The sequence below is a fragment of the Pan paniscus genome, chromosome 10, assembly GCF_029289425.2.
Source record: "Pan paniscus chromosome 10, NHGRI_mPanPan1-v2.0_pri, whole genome shotgun sequence".
NCBI lineage: Eukaryota > Metazoa > Chordata > Mammalia > Primates > Hominidae > Pan > Pan paniscus.
In genome coordinates, this window is record NC_073259.2 from 125,376,289 (window position 1) to 125,396,104 (window position 19,816).

At 50.6% G+C, this 19,816-nt stretch overlaps 1 protein-coding gene across 3 annotated transcripts in view; it reads right to left on the reverse strand.

The window, feature by feature from the left end:
- NOS1 (nitric oxide synthase 1) overlaps window positions 1-19,816 on the reverse strand; it is a 154,423-nt gene that overhangs the window by 107,434 nt on the left and 27,173 nt on the right. For all 3 annotated transcript variants that reach the window (XM_034934607.4, XM_034934608.3, XM_063593705.1), the window contains exon 2: window positions 15,191-16,335. In XM_034934607.4, the coding sequence (XP_034790498.2) occupies window positions 15,191-15,915 (725 nt within the window). In that variant the 5' untranslated portion in view covers window positions 15,916-16,335. The remainder of the gene's footprint in view (window positions 1-15,190; window positions 16,336-19,816) is intronic.

Sequence of the window (19,816 nt, forward strand, 5' to 3'; positions counted from 1 at the left end):
AGTCTTGCTCTGTCTCCCAGGTTGGAGTGCAGTGGCGTGATCTTGGCTCACTGTAACCTCCACCTCCCAGGTTCAAGTGATTCTCCTGCCTCAGCCTCCCTAGTAGCTGGGATTATAGGTACACACCACCACACCCAGCTAATTTTTAAAAAATTTTTTATTTTTAGTAGAGACAGGATTTCACCATGTTGACCAGCCTGGTCTTGAACTCCTGGCCTCGAGTGATCCACCCAGGAAGGATATTTTTAATATGGGACCATGAGAAACATCTAGGTTGAACTATTTTGCTTCCCTTCACCCAGAAGCAAAATCAGAAGGAGATTTAGTTCGATTCTCAGCCCACAATCTGTCAGTGATAACCAGGTCTGAGGGAAATATCTGGCTTATTGCCACAAGTCTGTTCAACCTGGATCCACCTGTTTGCTGGGGTTGCAGGAGCAGTGTAGCATGCTGGTTAAGGATGTGGCTGTGGATTGGGTGGAACTGGGTTCAAGTCCTGGCTTTGCTGGTTATAAACTGTGCAACTTTGGACACTTCATGTCTCACACTCAGTTTACTCATCTGTTAAATAGGGTCAATAATATCTGCAATGATTAAAGGAGGTAAAGCTTATAATACTTAGCAGTGTGGCACCTGCTGTCAGTCTTACTGCTTATGGAGTATCAGAAGGAAACAGAGAAAGAAACTTCTAGCTCTGTGTAGAACACTGACTATTCCTCTAAGTCATCCCTGTCTAGTAGAACTTCCTGTGATGATGGAAATGTCTCATATCTGCACAATCCCATGTTATAGCCACTAGACACATGTGGCAATTGAGCATTTGAAATGTGGTTATTGTCATGGAGGAACTAAATTTTAAATTTTATTTAACTTGGATTGATTTAAATTTAAAGAGCCACATGTGGCTTAAGGCTATATTGTCAGACAGTGCAGCCGCTGGAAACCTATTAATGTCTCCAAAGACTGGGAATTGAAGGCACACGTGGCTCCAACCAGGGGGCATCTTTGCTGGGGGCTGGGGCACACGTGGGGAAGTCTACACTCAGATACTTTCTGAGCTGCCATGTCTTGTTCACAGAGCCCAGGAATTCGATAATTCTCTACTACCCTTGCAGACTCCTACCTCCTATCATTCTTGGCCCTGATCTCTTGACTCCTCCCTCTTCCCAAGGAGCACACCACGTCCACCCTTACCTTTATACTTAAGCTCCCCAGGTTGCTCTTTCATGTTCCCTCTGCTGAGAGCCAACTCCTACTCAGCCTTGACGGCCCACTTCATGTCCCACCTGTCACGGGAATTTAATGAGATCATGCATGTAAAATGCCTAGCACATAATCGGCACTAACTAAACATGAGTGATGTATATTTCCATTTAGAACTAAGAAAACGGATGCCCAGAGAGATTAGGTAATTTGTCAAAGGTCACACAGCAGGCAACAAGAGCTTGCAGATGAGATGTCTCTTCACTGTTGTCCCAGCTGAGAGTCACTGTGTATAGGGCTTATGTGGGGGGCCTCTGGGAGGGCAGCATTTGGTTAGACCTCATATCTGAGAAGAACCTCAAACTTGGATGTTAGATGTTCTCTCCAAATGTGGTAGATGTGTTGAATATACTCATCTGTGAAATATAAATTTAGTAACTCTGTTTTTTTATTATTATTATTTTATTGAGACAGAGTCTCACTCTGTCACCCAGGTTGGAGTGCAGTGGCACGATCTCAGCTTACTGCGACCTCCGCCTCCTGGGTTCAAGCAATTCTCCTGCCTCAGCCTCCTGAGTAGCTGAGGTTACAGACGTGCACCACCAAGCCTTGCTAATTTTTGTATTTTTAGTAGAGACAGGGTTTCACCATGTTGGCCAGGCTGGTCTCCAACTCCTGACCTCAAGTGATCTATCCGCCTCGGCCTCCCAAAGCGTTGGGATTACAGGTGTGAGCCACTGCGCCTGGCCTGTTTTATTATTTATTCACCAAAAATATATTGAGAGCTCACAGAAGGAGATGGACAGGGCCTCTTTTGACTTCTGAGATGTCTGGATGGTAACTCCCCTTTAACAGTGCTCATGAGTCTTGGTCTTGCCCAGCTGCCTGGAATAATCTTAGTTTAGATCAGAGTTTCTCTACTTCCCCACTACTGGTATTTTGGGCCTGATAATTTCTTGTTGCCAGGACTGTCTTGTGCATTGGAGGATGTTTGAGCAGCATTCCTGGCCTCTGCACACTAGATGCCAGTAGCACCCCTATCCCCAAAGTTGTCACAACCAAAAAAATGCTTCCAGATATTGCAAAGTGCCCCCTGGGAGGCAAAATTGTACTCCTAACCATTGAGAGGCACTCTCAGTGGTTTAGATGTGGCTGAGCATCTCAACGCAATGCTTCCAAGTTCCTCCCCATCCTTGCTCTATGCTCACCCAAGGATCTGCAAGGACTTATTTACCAGCTGTCCCTTGTTCCCAGATGTAATTGAGGAGCTCGCCTTCACTAAATGGCCCTCACCCACCCCTCTCAGGTGTCCTTCTCCCTCTGGAAAAGCCATCCCCCAGTGAGCTTGGCATTCTGGTGGCCAGTGTGGCCAGGGCTATCAGGTGGTCACATTTGGTGGTTCTCAAACTCCAGGGTGCATCCAAATCAGCTGAGGGGCTTGCTAAAATTCAGATTCCTGGCCCGGCATGGTGACTCATGCCTGTGATTCCAGCACTTTAGGAGGCCGAGGTGGGAAGTTTGCTTGAGCCCAGGAGTTCCAGACCAGGCTGGGCAACAAAGTGAGATCCTGTCTATACACAAAATAAAAAAATTAGCTGAGCGTGGTGGCACCTGCCTATAGTCCCAACTACTGGGGAGGCTGAGGCAGGATAATCACTTGAGCCCAGGAGTTTGAGACTGCAGTGAGCTAAGGTTGTGCCACTGCACTCCAGCCTGGGAGACAGAAACAGACCCTGTCACACACACACACACACCCCTCAGATTTCTGAGCTCTCCTCCTAGAGAGTTTGAGTAGTGGGTCTAGGAGGGAACCCTAGCATCTGCATCATCAGAAGCACCCCAGGTGGTCCATGGACACACTGGGAGACCCATTTCCCTGGGAACTCTCTGGCCCAGGCTCTAGCAGTAGGCAGCAAGGTTCCTTCTGGGTTAGAGATGTCAGCCTTTCCTTTCTCCTTTCCTTTCTTCACTCCCATCCTCCTGTAAGGCCAGGTGTGGAGCTCTGCCTCCCTCCTGGCAAGCATTTTCTATGCTTTCTGGCAAGAGCAAAACTAAACCCTTTTTTTCTTCCACTTCACTAGCTGGATGATCATACCCAAGCCAAAAGTTGCTCTTGCATCTCTAAACCTTCTGAGAATCTTTGCCAGATCCTTCCAACTGAGGCTTCCTAAGAACCAGGTTCCCCGACCTCTTGCACGGAAGGAAAAGGGGTCCTGGGCTTGATTCCCCAGGAAGTTTGAAGGTGGGTCGATTGGCCTGTTGCTGACCACTTATGGACCCCGAGGACCTGAGAGGGGAGCAGGTGGGCCAAGCCTGTGTGCTGGGCACAGGGAGGCGGGGGCTGCTGCCTTTTCCGGCCAACCAGACAAGGAGGCCGCCGAGGAGCAGCTGGTGCTGGCAGGAGGCCCTGACCACATTTTTCAGCAGACACTCCACTCTCTCTGACTCCTGCTTCTCCTGGCCCTGCACGCTCCAACAGCCTTGGTTTCTGCCTCCACCTGGGCTGGAATGCTGGGAGCTGAGTTAAAGTAGGAAGCCTTGGAGGCTGTGGAGGCTGGGTCTGGGGTCCTGCAAAGCTTTTCTTCTAGATTTCATCATGCTTGGAGTGGGAGGAGTGGGAAGTTCTTGTTAAACAGAAAAGTATGCTTTATTATTATTATTATTTTTAGAGACAAGGTCTCTAAAGTACAGTGGCATGATCATAGCTCAATGCAGCCTCGAACTTCTGGGCTCAAGTGATCCTCCTGTCTCAGTTTCCTGAGTAGCAGGGATTATAGGCATGCACTACCATCCCTGACTAGTTTTTAAAATTTTTTTGTAGAGATGGGGTCTTGCTCTGTTGTTGCCCAGGCTGGTTTTAAACTCCTTGGCTTAAGCAATCCTCCTGCCGTGGCCTCCCAGTGCTGGGATTACAGGCGTGAGCCCCCACACCTGGCCAAAAGTATGCTTTCAAGAGGAGGAATTCTACCATGAATGCCACAGCTGGGAAGTGAGGAGAGGGCCTTTGGGCTCTGTCACAATCGTGACTTAATTGCTAATATCACCAAAGCTGGGCAGGATTCTCAAACTCATATGTCTGCAGAAGACAGGCTAGTGAGGTCAATGTGTGGACTGGGCTGTTTGGATGCTGGAGGATGAGAGACCCCGCAGTGGCCCCTTCCCAGCTCCTGCCACTGGTTGCCTCACGAAGATGTAGATTCTGTGTTAACAGTTCTGTGGATTTTTTTTTAAGAGGTTGGAAACTTGATTTTGCCGCAAATTCACATTTCTAGAAAACTGCAGGCCAAATAAAACTCATGGGAAAACTGTCTGTGGTCCTCAACCTTGTTTGCAACCCTTGCCCTAAAAGGATGTTTTGAGTTCCTCTCTTTGGAGGAATATTCCAGAGAGGTGGAATGGGGTAGTTCCTACGATCCAGGTGTGGCCTGGCCTGTGATGAGCGTGCCAGCCACTGGCCCTCACAAGGAACCTGAACACTAGTTCTAGGAGAAACCTTAAGGCTCACCTGGTCCACATCTCATTTGTAAAGATGGGGAAACTGATGCCCAAAGAAGTCAAAGGGCTTTCCTAAAGTACGTAGCTGGTGAGAGGTAAAGTGGAAGGAGGGGCTAGAAGCAAGGTCAGTGGACTTAGTCCAGTGAGACCTCATAGGGATGGCAACAGAGACAGCCATTGGTTAGCCCAGGGCCGGGCCACAGCATTGCTCAATGGTGTTGGTTAGATGAGTGTGGTAGGCTGAATAACAGCCCACAGGTCCTAAACCCTTGAACCTGTATATGTTTCCTTAGATGGAGAAAGGGTCTCTGCAGATATGATGGGATGTTAAAGATCTTGTGATGAGCAGATTCCCTGGGGTTATCTCCGTGGGCCCTCAATTTAATCATGTGTCTTGATAAGAGGGCTACAGAGGGAGCTCTGACTACAGAAGGGATGTCACCACGGAAGCAAGATGCTCTGCTCCTGGCTTTGAAAATGGAGGAAGGGACCACAAGCTAAAGGATGCAAGGAACGCAGCTTTAGACCCTGGAAGAGGCAAGGAAATGAGTTCTCTTCAAGAGCCTCCAGGAAAGAACACAGTCCTGCTGATACCTTGATTTGATATCAGCCCACTGAGACTACTTCAGACTTAAGACCGTCAGAATGATAAGGGAATAAAGGTGTATTGCTTTCAGCCACCAAGTGTGGGGTGATTTGTCATGCAGCCATAGGAAGCTGATACAATGAGTGAATGGGGGCGGGGACAGGGATGACAGTAGGGTGGTTGATGGGCCCACCCATGTGTCCAGCCTCACTGCCCACCACTCTCCCTCCACTCACTATGCTCAAGCCCCTTGAGCTTTCTGTCCTTTGCACGTCCCAACCCTGTTCCTGTCTCAGGGCCTTTGCTCCTGCTGTGTCTTCTGCTAGGAACACCCTTCCCTAGATGTCACATGGTTGGTATCTTCTGGCCTCAGTACAAATGTTGGCTTTTCAGAAAGCCCCTTCCTGACCCCCCTATCTAATGCTCTACCAAACCCCAAGCCCCTTTTCTTCAAATCACTGTTTTATTTCCTTCACAGCATGTACCACTCTCTAAGATGATTGCATGTGTGTATTTATTTATTTATTTAGAGATGGAGTCTCATTCTGTTGCCCAGGCTGGAGTACGGTGGCACGGTCTCGGCTCACTGCAGCCTCTGCCTCCCGAGTTCAAGCGATTCTCCTGCCTCAGCCTCCTGGGTAGCTGGGATTACAGGCGTGTGCCACCACACCTGGCTGATTTTTGTATTTTTAGTAGAGACGGGGTTTCACCATGTTGGCCAGGCTGGTCTCGAACTCCTGACCTCAGGTGATCCACCCGCCTCGGCCTCCCAAAGTGCTGGGATTACAGGCGTGGGCCACCGCACCCGGCCTATTTATTTTTGATTTCTCATCTCTGATATGATTCTCCAAGGGCAGAGGTTCACCATGGAATTCCCAGGGCTGAGTACAGTGTCAGGGGCAGAATGGATGCTCATAGAACATTCATTCCATGAAAGGTGGTGAGAAGCCCCCTGGTTACCCATCATTTTTGGTGGGCGGGCAGGCTTATCCCATGGCTCTTCCTCAGAATAAAGGGCTGGGTACCCACCTGGCAAGACGGCAGGGACACAGATGGGGAGAGGGTACAAAGTGAGAGTAATCCCCAGGAAGGGTGGATGGGGAGCTGCTTACGTTCAAGTGGGCAAGATCAGAATAAAAGGTGGAAATTCAGGTTGAAGGCTGTTACTGGGCTTAGTTCCTTAATTGAAATATGCCCCAGCAGAGGGATTCCAAGCTCTGAGATGCATCAAGTGTGGTCTGGGAGGAGTGCTTCTGACTCAGGCAGTCCTGGAATCAATACTGCCATTGGTCATGCTGAGGTCAGTTCTAATGGAGAATTCTAACTAGCGTGAGTCCTCGAAGCAAAAACCGAGCCAGTCATCTTCCCTGCTGTAGAGAAAGCCATGGGGGAACAGAATCCTTCCTTCCTTCCCTCCCTTTCTCCTTCCTTCCCTCCCTCTCTCCTTCCTTCCCTCCTTCTCTCCTTCCTTCCCTCCTTCTCTCCTTCCTTCCCTCCTTCCTTCCCTCCCTCCCTCCCTTTCTCTCTTCTTCCTTCCCTCCCTCTCTCCTCCCTTCCCCTTTTCCTTCCTTCCCTTTTTCCTTCCTTCCCTCCCTCCTTCCTTTTTTCCTTCCTTCTCTCCTTTCTTCCCTCTCCCCTTCCTTCCCTCCCTCTTTCCTTCCTTCCCTTCCTCCCTCCTTCCTTCCCTCCCTCCTTTCCCTTCCTCTTTCCTTTCTTCCTTCCCTCCTTCCTTCCCTCCCTCTGTCCCTCCTCTTCCTTCCCTCCTTCCTTCCCTTCCTCCCTCCTTCCTTCCCTCCTTCCTTTCCCTTCCTCTTTCCTTTCTTCCTTCCCTCCCTCCTTCCTTCCTTCCTTCTGTCCCTCCTCCCCTCCCTCGTTCGTTCTCTCTTCTTTCCCTTCCTTCTTCCTTCCCTCCTCCCTTTCCTCACTCCTGCTTTCCCTCCATCCTTCTTCCCTTCCTTTCTCCCTTCCCTCCTTCCTTCCTTTCCTCTCTCCTTCTTCCCTCCCTCCTTCCCTTCCTCCTTCCTTCCCTCTCTCCTTCTTTCCTTCCTTCCCTGTCCCTCCTCCCCTCCCTCCCTGCTTCCCTCTTTTCTTCTTTCCCTCCCTCCTTCCTTTCTTCCTTCCTACCCTCTCTCATTCCTTTCCTCCCTCCCTGCTTCCCTCCCTCCTTCCGTCCCTGCTTCCTTTCTTCCTTCCTTCCTTCCCTCCTTTCCTTTCATCTCTCCTTCCCTCTTTCCTCCCTTCCCTCCCCACTTCCTTCCCTCTTTCCTTCCCTCTCTCCTTCCTTTCTTCCTTCCTTCCTTCCCTCCCTTCCTCCTTCCCTCCTTCCCTCCCTTCCTCCTTCCCTCCTTCCCTCCTTCCTTGCTTCCCTCCTTCCCTCCTTCCTTGCTTCCCTCCTTACTCCCTCCCTCCCTCCCTCCTTCTTTCATGCGTTCTTCCTTGCCTCCCTCCCTCCCTCCTCTAAGGCCTACCCTGGGGTCAAGCTTGGAACTAAATGATGGGGATTCAGAGAAGAATGGAATGTGGTGCTTAAATGGTGAGACCATGGGTGGGAACCAGCCTTGGATGAAGGATGGGCTTTTTCATCCCATCCTTCACCCTCTCTCCATCTGTGCCCCTGCCGTGTTGTCAGGTGGGTACCCAGCCTTTTATTCTGAGGAAGAGCCATGGGATAAGCCTGCCTGCCCACCAAGGTTGCAGTGAAGAAGAAAGGGCATGAGGACCACAGAGCAAATGAAGGGGCCCTTCCATAAATGGGGGAGTCCCTCCTGTTGCTTGAATGAAGCTAGGTCTTGGGCATCTCAATGTCAGGCATCCCTCAGGGTGACCTGCATTCGCTACAACAGGCCAGGGGCACTTTCTTTAGTAGATGGCACCCAAGGCCTCAGTTTCCCTTTCAGACTCTGAGAAAATATTCCAGTGTCCTAAAAAATGTGATGGCTAGAAGCCAAGTGCACTGTGGCCAACAGTGCAATCCAGAAAGTCAGTAGAGGCCAAGACTATGAATTTGGGGTCAAGTCCTGGCTTTGCTACTTGCTAGCTGTGTGATCTGGGACAAGTGACCATACCTCTCTGAGCCCTGGTTTCGCCATCAGGAAAACAAAGTGCTGTGCAGAGAAAACCAATTAATTGACATAGAGACTGTAGCATGGAGCCAGGCTCACTTCTAGTGCTCCATAGAGATTGACCAGACTAATAATTATAAAACGTAGGCTTGCCACAGAAGGAGCTTTCTTCTCTGCCTCCGACAACTGAGCTGATTCTCTAGGGTTGAAATTGACTTCCGTTCCTCCAGCCATATTCTCTTGCCTAGTGTCCGTTTAATTTTTTATTTTATTTTATTTTATTTTGAGACAGAGTTTGACTCTGTCACTCAGGCTGGAGTGCAGTGAGGCGATTTCAACTCGCTGCAACCTCTGCCTCCCAGGTTCAAGTGATTCTCCTGCCTCAGCCTCCCAAGTAGCTGGGACTACAGGCACGCACCACCACGTCTGGCTAATTTTTTATTTTTTTTTTTGATGTTTAGCAGAGATGGGGTTTCGCCATGTTGGCCAGGCTGACCTCAAGTGATCCACCTGCGTCAGCCTTCCAAGATGTGGGAGTACAGGCATGAGCCACCACACCTGGCCTGTCTCTTTAGTTCTAGACACTCACTATGAGGCTTCTAGGTAGAACCAGGAGAGCATCCTGTGGCCAGTGCTGTGTGACCCTGGGTAAGTTTTTTACCTCTCTGAGCCTCGCCCTCATCTATGAAAGTAGGCTGAAACTACACATCCTACTTACGGGGCAGAATTCAGACACTCTCGGAAGAGGTTGACAACTATTGTGAAGAGACTTTGTAAGTAACCAAGTGCTCTACAAGAGGGAGGGGTTATCAGAGCAGGGCGAGGCTGACCTGCTGGTCCAGATGGACACTGGATCGGGGACCTTGGCCTCTTTGGAACCCTCCTTCAGGGCAGCAAGCTGAGTAACCTGGATATTCTCTTACACGCAGCATTTTAAAGTGACCGCTCCAGCCAGGCACGGTGGCTCACGCCTGTAATCCCAGCACTTCGGGAGGCTGAGGCAGGCGGATAATTTGAGGCTAGGAGTTTGAGACCAGCCTGGGCAACATGATGAAACCCTGTTTCTACAAAAAATATAAAAAAATTAGCTGGGCATGGTCTCAGTTACTTGGGGAGCTGAGGTGGGAGGATCACTTGAGCCCAGGAGGTAGAGATGGCAGTGAGCCGTCATGGCACCACTGCACTCCAGCCTGGGCTACAGAGCAAGACTCTGTCTCTAAATAAATAAATAAATAAATAAATAAAGTGACTGCTCCCAAGTACAGAAGGTGCTGAAACTTTGGGATTCACTATCTGCCTTCCCCAAACCCCCTCGTATTGCTGCCACTGCCTGCTGGAGCCACCTTCCTCCTGGGATGAAGGGATAAGACTGTCTTTAGAGTAAACATCGCTTCTCGTCCCACGTAAGTGCCACCATCCTGAAACTACAGGGACATCCCATGGGGGAATGGAAGAGATGTGGTAGGAGATTAAGCCTGTTTCCAAGAGGAAAGAAAGAAAGAAAATGGGGACAACAGAGCAGGAGAGACAAGGCACTTCTGAGAAGCAGTGATGGCTTCCACCTCAGCCTGGCTCCCCGACTGGCGTGTGTGTCCTGGATCTGGGGCTCTGGGACTGGTGGGCTTCACTGTCACCCAAGTCAGTGGGTTTTCTTGGGCCAGTGACTTCACCCAGCATCCAGGATGCCAGTGCTGATGCCCACCCTGACATGCAGCCTGGATGGAGAGGTCACCGGGAGGATGAGCATTTTCCAGGCAGCCGTGTGCTCTAAGCGGCTTGAATCAAGCCAGGACTGCCCGTCACAAGAGTGACCCCGAAGAACATTCTAGCTCTGGGATTCCAATTCCTAACTTGGGACACTGATGCCTAAAGAGGTCCTTATTTCAGCCCCTAGGAGGCCATTTGGTAATTTGTGGAGGTAGTTTTGGTTGTTACAAGGATGCAGGTGGAGGTGCTCCTGGCATTGTAGTAGGAGGGAGGTGGCATTAGGGGTGGTGGTCATCCTGCAACGCCAGGAACATGAAGGAAGAGAGTCTTGCATGCCACACGATCTCTGGGACTTCACACATATAAAAGGCAAGCTTATATTCCTGGGCTGAGATCCCAACTCTCTCTTGTATAAATATGGCTTTAAAACAGACTGAATTTTCCGTGCAGTAAATCCACTGGGTAAATTAAGGAAAAATTGATTTACCCATCGTTTTATCAGGAGTCATTCACCATTTTGGAAAATTGCATCACCAAGGCGACGCTGCTCATGGCATTTGAGTTGCCAAAACAACACACCTGTGTCAGTCTCTGCTTCTGACGCTGTTGTGTTTGCTGTGATTCTATGCTTAGGCGCAAACATCTGATCATTCCAGTGCAGTCGTGTCTGAGCACTGATATGTTAAATTACAGGCTTTTGAAATTATAAGTTACTTTTATGAGGTCCCCTTCATTTTATAGTTAATGGCATTATATTAGATTTTTAAAATATGAAGTGCGAGTAGCACTTCTAACTGGATCCATGAATTAGCATCCAGTTAGTAAAGACATTTAAACTGCTATCCATGAATTAGCATCCAGTTAGTAAAGACATTTAAAAATATGTGTTAAGAAATGGGGGTGCTGGCCGGGCATGGTGGCTCACTCCTGTAATCCCAGCACTTTGGGAGGCCGAGACGGGCGGATCACCTGAGGTCAGGAGTTCAGGACCAGCCTGGCCAACATGGCGAAACGCTGTCTCTACTAAAAATACAAAAATTAGCCAGGCGTGGTGGCACATGCCTATAATCCCAGCTACTCGGGAGGCTGAGGCAGGAGAATTGCTGGAACCCGGGAGGCGGAGGTTGCAGTGAGCCGAGATCATACCACTGCACTCCAGCATGGGTGACAAAGCAAGACTCTGTCTCAAAAAAACAAAAACAAAAACAAAAACAAAAAGAAATGGGGGTGCTTTGAGTCCAAGCCATTGAGCAAGGAGGACACACACTATTATTAAATATCACTCATCCTTAGAACTGCTCACCTAAGTGGGTCTCACAGAGCCCTGTACTCGCTCTAAGCCACCTTCTCTAGACCTTGTCTCTCCTCTGAAGCAGGTTTTTTGGCCGCTTTCGGGCAAACCACCTCATCACGGTCACAGTTGAGATGGGTGACTAGTGGGAGGGCCGCAAGGGATGAGGAAAGCTGAGAGCTTGGATGCAGCCTCCTGAGTTGGGAAAATAGGTCTGCTGGGGCAGGACTCCATGGCAGGCCGGCTTGTCCCTCCCTCTTCCTTGGGGAAACAAAGGCAGGAGATTGCTTCCTGAGATGGCGTTTGGAGAGGAGCCCCTTGGTGCTTGGTGACATGAGGGCTCCCGTGAAGTCCTCCACATCACACCCAAGGCTAGAGTTCTGCACCAATCCTCGTGTCCCAGACTGTCGGCTGGGGGAGAGGATCAAATGAACTCCCTGGAGGGGAAGGACCCAGCTCCCAGTTCTGGAAGAGAGGGTGCACTGGGATCCTCTGGGGGACGTCTCCACATCGCATACAGAGATTCAGACTCCTGGGGTTCTGGGGGTGTGGCTGAAATAGAGCCCCTCAGAACTCTGATACTCACCCCTCCATGCCCACCTGATGCCCAGTTGAGAATTGCAATCAAGTGCATGGACATTAGATACGGCTGGGATTCAGCTGCCCATGGGAAGGGGACTCTGCTTATATAAAGTAAGACAGAGCTCCCATTCCACACTGGTGCTGCTCTTCTCAGGAGAGGGAGCACTGAGGGACAGGGAGCACTGAGGGACAGGGAGGGTGGTAGAGGATTGGGAGGCAGAGGTGGTGCTTGGGGGCAGCCTTTCGGGAGGGACACTTCCCAAAGCCTCCTGGCAAATAAGGCCAATGCCTTCCATTCTGGATCCTACAGCTGCCTTAGGATTTAACTCTATGGCATGAGCTGGACTACTGGGAGACACAGCAAGGCCTCAAGATGCCACCTCCACTGGATGTGCTGCTGGAGGGACCCATGGGCAGTGGCAGCTTCCTGAGGCCCGGGTTCCAGCCTGGGAGGCCTCCTGTGCTAGTTGTGGGTAAACCAGGCTTCAAATCTCCCCCAGCCAGCAGAATCTTGAAGACTAATCCTGGCTACCCACTCTGGAAACGGACATCCAACGCCACAGAGTTCCCCACGCATGCATCTACCTCACTGAGACATCACACAATGCTGTGTGTATTCGGACCAAGACTCTTGGTCTTCCTCCTCCTAGGGATGAGGACCAAAGCTGCAGGGAGGACTCCAGGCTGTCCCCAGGGAATGTACAGAGGAAAAAAGGAGTAGGTTGGAGGGAAGGGGCTTAAAGGGAGGCCAGTGACCCTGGTTTCCCCTCTGCCCAGGGACTTGTGATGGAGCCCCTGTCTTACTCCTTGGGGGGCTCTTGGGTCTCACTGGAATTGGCCCCATTTTTGTCCAGGTGTGAGAAGTTAGGAAAACTCTGATGCACTGGCACGCTGAGGTGGGCTGCGACAGACTGAGGGGCCACCAAAGGGCAGTTTGGGAGGAAGGTGCATGCCATGCAGTGCCTCAAACACGTTAAGCACACTCCTACCTAAGGACTCTGCACAGATCTTCTCTCTACCTGGAGTCCCCATCCCCTTCCCACCCCCTAGAAAGCTGCCAGACTCCCTCTCTCCCTTCCTCCAGGCATTTAATTAATTAATTATGAGACGGAGTCTCACTCTGTGGTCCAGGCTGGAGTGCAGTGGTGCGATCTCGGCTCACTGCAACCTCTGTCTCCCGGGTTCAAGCGATTCTCCTGGCTCAGCCTCCCAAGTAGCTGGGATTACAGGCACCCACCATCACGCCTGGCTAATTTTGTATTTTTAGTGGAGATGGGGTTTCACCATGTTGGCAGGTTGGTCTCGAACTCCTGACCTCAGGTGATCCGCTCGTCTCAGCCTCCCAAAGTGCTGGGATTATAGGCGTGAGCCACCTTGCCCGGCTGTATTTAAATGTTGCCTTCCTAGTGAGACCTGCCCTAGCCTCCCTATTTAAAAGTTCTCAATATTTCTGATCCCATCCTTCCCTGCTTTTTTTTGTTCCTTTTTTTTGAGACGCAGTCTCGCTCTCACTCTTTTGCCTAGGCTGAAGTGTAGTGGCGCAATCTCAGCTCACTGCAACCTCTGCCTCCCGGGTCCAAGTGATTCTCCTGCCTCAGCCGCCTGAGTAGCTGCGACTACAGGCATGTGCCATCACGCCCAGCTAATCCCTTTCCTGCTTTCTTTATCTCCTTTACATATATCCCTAACAGACGGTCATGCATCGCTTAACGACGGGGACACATTCTGTGAAATGCATCATTAGGCAATTCAGTGATTGTGGGAACATCATAGAGTGCACTTACACAAACCTGGATGGGAGAGCCTACTCCACACCTTGGCTATACGGTGTAGCCTATTGTCTCCAGGCTACAAACCTGTACACCATGTGACTGTACGGAATGCTACAGGCAACTGTAACACAATTGTAAGGATCTGTGTATCCAAACATATCTAAACATGGAAAAGGTACAGTAACAATACAGTTTTATAATCTAATGGGATCCCTGATACATAAGCGGCCCTTTGATGACTGAGACATCATTATGTACCTGTAGCGCATGACCTCATTACATATTTATATATTTATCTTATTTACCACCAGTCCTCCCCACTATACTGTGAGCTCCCCAATGGCAGGGGATTTGTTGATTTCATTCATTGCTCTACCCTAGAGCTTAGGACAGTGCCTGACACACAGTAGGTCCTCAATGAACATTTGTTAAATGAGTGAATGCAGGGGCCTGGGGAGCTACCTTAATCCAGGCCCCCAGATTGTGGGGGGTGGAATGTTCCTGAAGATCTCTAAGTGCTCTGAGGACAATTTGGGGTTCTTGGGGAAAGGGTTGGGAAATCTTGGCCTGGATTTTTTGGTGGCCCCAGACTGAGCCTCCCTCTGGGTATACCTAGACCCACCCTGGCAGCATTGGGGGCTGTAGCGTCAGTGCCAGACCTAAGATGCAAATGGAAGGGGGACAGAGAAACTTCTCTCTGTGTTTAATCTCCTGACCCATTATTTGACTGCCTGGCCCAGCTGCTGATTTTCTCCCCATAGAAGGAGCTAGCATCACCCACTTTGTTGCCAGCTTTCCTCCTGCAGAGAATTGAAAACATTAATCTGGCAAACACAGAGGGCTGGTACCCAGTTCTTTAAGTTCTAGTCCCAGCTCCCACATAATCCCAGCAAGACTGCGGTTTTTAGGAACCGGGGCCAATTCTAGACTTTGATTCCCTTCTCCTCCTTTAGAATTTTACACATCCTGGACTGGCTGCAATGAGGAGAAAGCTGATTTAAGCTAAGGGTTGCCCAGGACTCAGCTCTTCCCTCCTGTCTTCCAAGGGTTTTTGCAGAGCCACACACCCCAGGGTGCCATGCACACACGCCTCCCACTTGCTAGGCAACCTCAGGAAGGGCAGCCTCCACTCCGAGCCTCCGTCTTCTCACTTGGGAAACATAGATTGCAAAAATGCAAGTAAGTTTCCTGGAGGATTATAGGGGATAAAGATGAGAAGACACACTGTCTGCTACCATGATGATTAATTTGCTCTGGGTTTTGTGACAAGAGAAGCATCCTAGAAGCTATGCCCTGTGGCCTCTTGTGAATGTAATTTTAAGTGAAGATCAAGGGGGACGTGAAGTGGTTATGCAAAAACAGGTATCTGAGACAGCCCAGGTTGGCTTCTGGGCTATGAGGCTGAGTCTCAGTAGACGCACATGCACACACACAGGCATACACACACACACACACACACACACACACACACACACACCCCTGTGGAGCTTACCTGTCCACCTGGATTCCCATATCTTTCATCTCTGCCTTGGCAGGTGCCCCTCCCTTGACCCCTCTGCTCCCACTGGTGAGAAGGCTCAGCACAGGCTCTATCTCCTTGAGCAGTTCATTGTTCTCCCCTCTGCCTTGGAGGCTGACTCTGGTTGCTTTCTTCGCAGGGTCCTGGCCTGGGGGCCTGGGGGCCAGGCCGTTGGCATGGGGGAGTGAGCCAGCCTCCTGCCCGTCATCGTAGGCATGCTGAGGCCCATTCCCGGGACCCGAGGCCCCATCCACTGCCAGCGGCTGTTCTTTGCCGGCCGATGGCTGGTGGGACAGATCCACGGCTTTGGTGGGGGGACCCAGGGGCTGTGTCACCCGGATGGTCTTGGGGGTCCCATCACCTGTAAAGGTGGTCTCCAGGTGCGTGGTGAAACCTTCAGGACCCCTCAGAATGAGGACCACGTGGGTCTCGGAGGCAATGCCTCTGAGTACCTCCAGGGCGCTGTCATAGCTCAGGTCCACCAAGGGCCGGCCGTTGACCGCAAGAATGATGTCTCCGGCCTGGATGAGGCCACTCTGCTCTGCGGCGCCCCCACGAATCAGGTCAGAGATAATCACGGGCGGCTTACTGACCCGCTCCTTCACCAGGAATCCCAGGCCCCCAACTTTGCGCTTGAAGAGACGAACAGAAATGACATTGGGCTGGATTTGCTGAACACCGAACATGTGATCCTCCATGGTAACTAGCTTCCGAGGGGTCCTGTCTGAAGACCTCACAATGCTATCAGGCCAAGATGATTTCACCAGGAGGATCCAGGCTTCAGGCCACACCGAGAGCAGGAGCCGGGGTGACAGGTGCTGACAAGGCTTCAGCCCTCTCTGTCTTTGACGTCAGCTCAGCGTCACCCACTCATGGCTGGTGGCCCGTCGGTGGCATGATTTCCTGCGTCCGCCTCTCTCCTTATTCTCTAAGGAAGTGATGGTTGACCAGGCAGACGTCAAGAGAGGCGGTGGGATGTGTCCCTAAGGTCAGGCAGAAAGGGGACGAGATGCGTCTGGTGGCTGTGTCTAGAAGTGACGCATGATAGATGTGAACTATTCTCTGGGTATCTTCATTGCCAGCCTGTTAGATGCGGATCAGATCTGAGGCATCATGAGCTGAAGAGGAAGAACAGGAGGGGATGAAAAGAATTTAAAAAAAGAGATTGAAGTAGAGTGCCCAACACCACCTTGAAAACTGAGGTAGAAAATGCAGCCAATTGACAAAGTCTAGACACAAGACACTCCAGAATTTCAAGCCAACCTAGAAACAAAATCCTTCTTCCTGGAGGGGCCACCTTTCAAGGTTAGCTGCAAATTACCTAGTTTCACTTCCATGATCAAAGCCCTCTGGGACAAAAGGGTCTCCCTGGGCAAACATGGACAGTCAGCCCCAGAAATCAAGTGACGAGAATCAAAAGACCTCTCTTATCTCTTTCCCACCACGAGAAGTCATCAGTCCAACTTGTCAAGCATTCTAGTTGCTCTCTGTGTCTTGTATACATTTTCCATCCATAGCTCGGGGGCTCAGCTGGCACAGATTTTTGGGCTCTCTGTTCCAGCCACTCCCAAAGCCCAGTGGAACGGGAATGACACTGCCTTCCATGGACCCAATGATGACGAATGTCAGTTGGCCTTCATAACCATTTTTGTAATTATTAGCTTGTTCCATGTTCAAAAGGATAGGCTTAGTCACACTACAAACATAAATACTAAGAAGATGGGTCCACACAAAATTGTGGAAGACACTTGTGCTCCACAGACAGCTGAAACTCTGATGGAGAAGGGGAAACATAGGAACATTGTAGGCACTCAATGAACATTCGTTGACTGAAGAAGGAAAAATCCCAAAGACTAAACACGGCAGACACTTTTTGAGCACGTTCGCTCTTAACACGTATTTGTTATTCTCCTTTGATCCTCACGATAACCCCTCAAGAGAAGAGGAAAGGGAAGCTTGGGAAGGTTCAGTAACTTGTCCAAGGTCACATAGAGAATAATGGCAGGGGGAGGATTTGACCTGGAGCCTGAGCTTTTAAACTTATACTCTAGCTCTTTCAAATTTATATTATAGTACAGGTATGGTGGCTCACACCTGTAATCTCAGCACTTGGGAGGCTGAGGTGGGAGGATCGCATTAGCCCAGGAGTTCAAGACCAGCCTGGGCAACATAGCAAGACCCTTTCTCTATTTATTTAAAAAAAAAATCAGGCCGGTCACAGTGCCTCACACCTATAATCCCAGCACTTTGGGAGGCCAAGGCGGCGGATCACCTGAGGTCAGGAGTTTGGGACCAGCCTGGCCAACATGGTGAAACTCCGTCTCTACTAAAAATACAAAAATTAGCCAGGCGTGGTGGGGGGTGCCTGTAATCCCAGCTACTCAGGAGGCTGAGGCACAAGAATCGCTTGAACCAAGGAGGCGGAGGTTGCAGTGAGCTGAGATTACGCCATTGCACTCCAGCCTGGGCAACAGAGTGAAACTCTGTCTCCCCTGCCCCCTCCAAAATCAAATTTATATTCTAGTTATTTTCTTAACTCCTAACTTTCTCCCTGAAATGCTGGCATCTTCCAAGTCACTGACTCCCTCAAGCTCAAAGAAATGGGGTCTGGTTGGGGTACCAAAGGCCAACGGGGGCCCAGCTGGAGATGCTGTGGCCCAGGTGAGGGGCAAGCACCTGTAGCATGTGCCCACGGGGCCGTGTACACGCACAGTGTGGCACATCTGGGATGCGGCAGGTGATCTGTGGGTGTGGGTAGGGTGGAAAGTAGCTGCCCGTCCCTACTTGTAATTATTAGTTTGTTCCAAGTTCAAAAAGATAGGTTTGGTCACACTACAAACATCAATACCAGCAAGATGGGTAGGTGACATCAGAGAACCCTTCCATCTCTTTCCCTACTCCCCACTCAAGTGCTACTTCCATCTCTGTCCCAAAGCCCCTTCCTGCCAGCATCCTCACCATGCTTCAGCACCAGGAGGGAGCCCCCATCTGCCATGACTAACAAACTGACACTCACTTCCTCGTTTCCCTTTTAGCGACTTCCCAGGGTCACCCCAGGGCTGAGGCAGCTGACAAGCTCCTGCTGCCTCTGAGAGCAGAAGGTGGGTGCAGAGACCCCACCCAGAGGGAGATGCCACCTCCTGGATCCCCTCAATGGGGGGGTGTGGGGGGGGTTAATTAGCAAGTTCAGCCTCCCCTTTGCAGCCTGCATTACGTAACTCTGTCAGCCCCTCTGTGTGGGTGAGGAAATAATGAATCCCCGGGCTCAGCCTGGGCTGCGTTCTCCATCTGGCGTTGCTCTGTGTGTGTGTTTCTGTGTATTCACGCGTCGCCCGCGTGCTGTGTCATTTCTCTGCTGTGTGTGGCCCGGGTGTCGACCGGCTGAGTGTCTTTCGGCATCTTGCTGCTGGGTTCTGGTTTGCAGGGAAACCCATCCAGGACCGCTGTGCCCTTCTCTCTCCTTGCTTCCTTAACCCTCCCCAAGCCCCACGTCCTGCAGATACCAAACCCAGGATGCTCACTGTTCAGTTGGTGGCAGAGACAGCCGGGACCTCCAGAGCTCTCTTGAGCATCCCGTTTGGCATTAGGGCTTAATTCTTTAATGAAAGAAGCAACTGAAAGGCGACCTCTTGGGTAGGCAAGGCCCCCAAGCTGACTTCCTCCAGACTCTGGCTTGGGCCAGACCTTACTAAAGGACAGAGGCGGGAATTAGCCTTTGGTGTACTTTGCTTAAGGAAAAAAGAAAACAGAAATGAAGCAATTGGCAACGGCCCCTGGCCACTCTCAGCACGTTCTTCTCTCTTTCTCTACTGCATCCTAGAATCAGGGAGGGCTCTGGGCTGGTGCTTGGGAAATTGGTGTGCTGTTTCTCTCTCACACCTTGGCCATAGAAAGGAAACTTGATCTTTGGAAGGAGTTGGAAGGAAGCTGGGCTGGGAAGAGGCAGATATATTTTCTGTCTGCTGAGAGACAGAGACAGAGAGGGAGGGAGACAGCAAGCTCTGGGTCTGAGCTCTGTCAATTAGCTTCTTTTTTTTTAGACAGAGTCTCACTCTGTCGCCCAGGCTGGAATGCAGTGGTGCGATCTCAGCTCACTGCAACCTCCGCCTCCTGGAATCAAACAATTCTCTAGCCTCAGCCTCCCGAGTAGCTGGGATTACAGGCTCCCGCCACCACACCTGGCTAATTTCGTATTTTTAGTAGAGATAGGGTTTTGCCATGTTGGACAGGCTGGTCTCGAACTCCTGACCTCAAGTGATCCGCCTGCCTCGGCCTCCCAAAGTGCTGGGATTACAGGCGTGAGCCATTGCACCTGGTCGTCAATCATTATCTTAATAACAATTCCACAACACTTTCTCTGCCTCCTTTTCCTCCTGCAAAACATCCTCATCTATCCTATTTTTCATCCTTGTCCTGACCAACATCAGGTTCGGCTGTCCCCCAACTTTACAGATGAATAAATTAAGCTGCTATAAGGACACCCGCTTGTCCCGGTTTTTGAATGTCCAGTTTCCATGAGGCTCCGTAGGGAGAGCTGGCCGCCTCCTGCCCCAGGGAAGAGTTTTAAGGTCCTTCGTGGCTCTATCCGGGTGTTTCTGG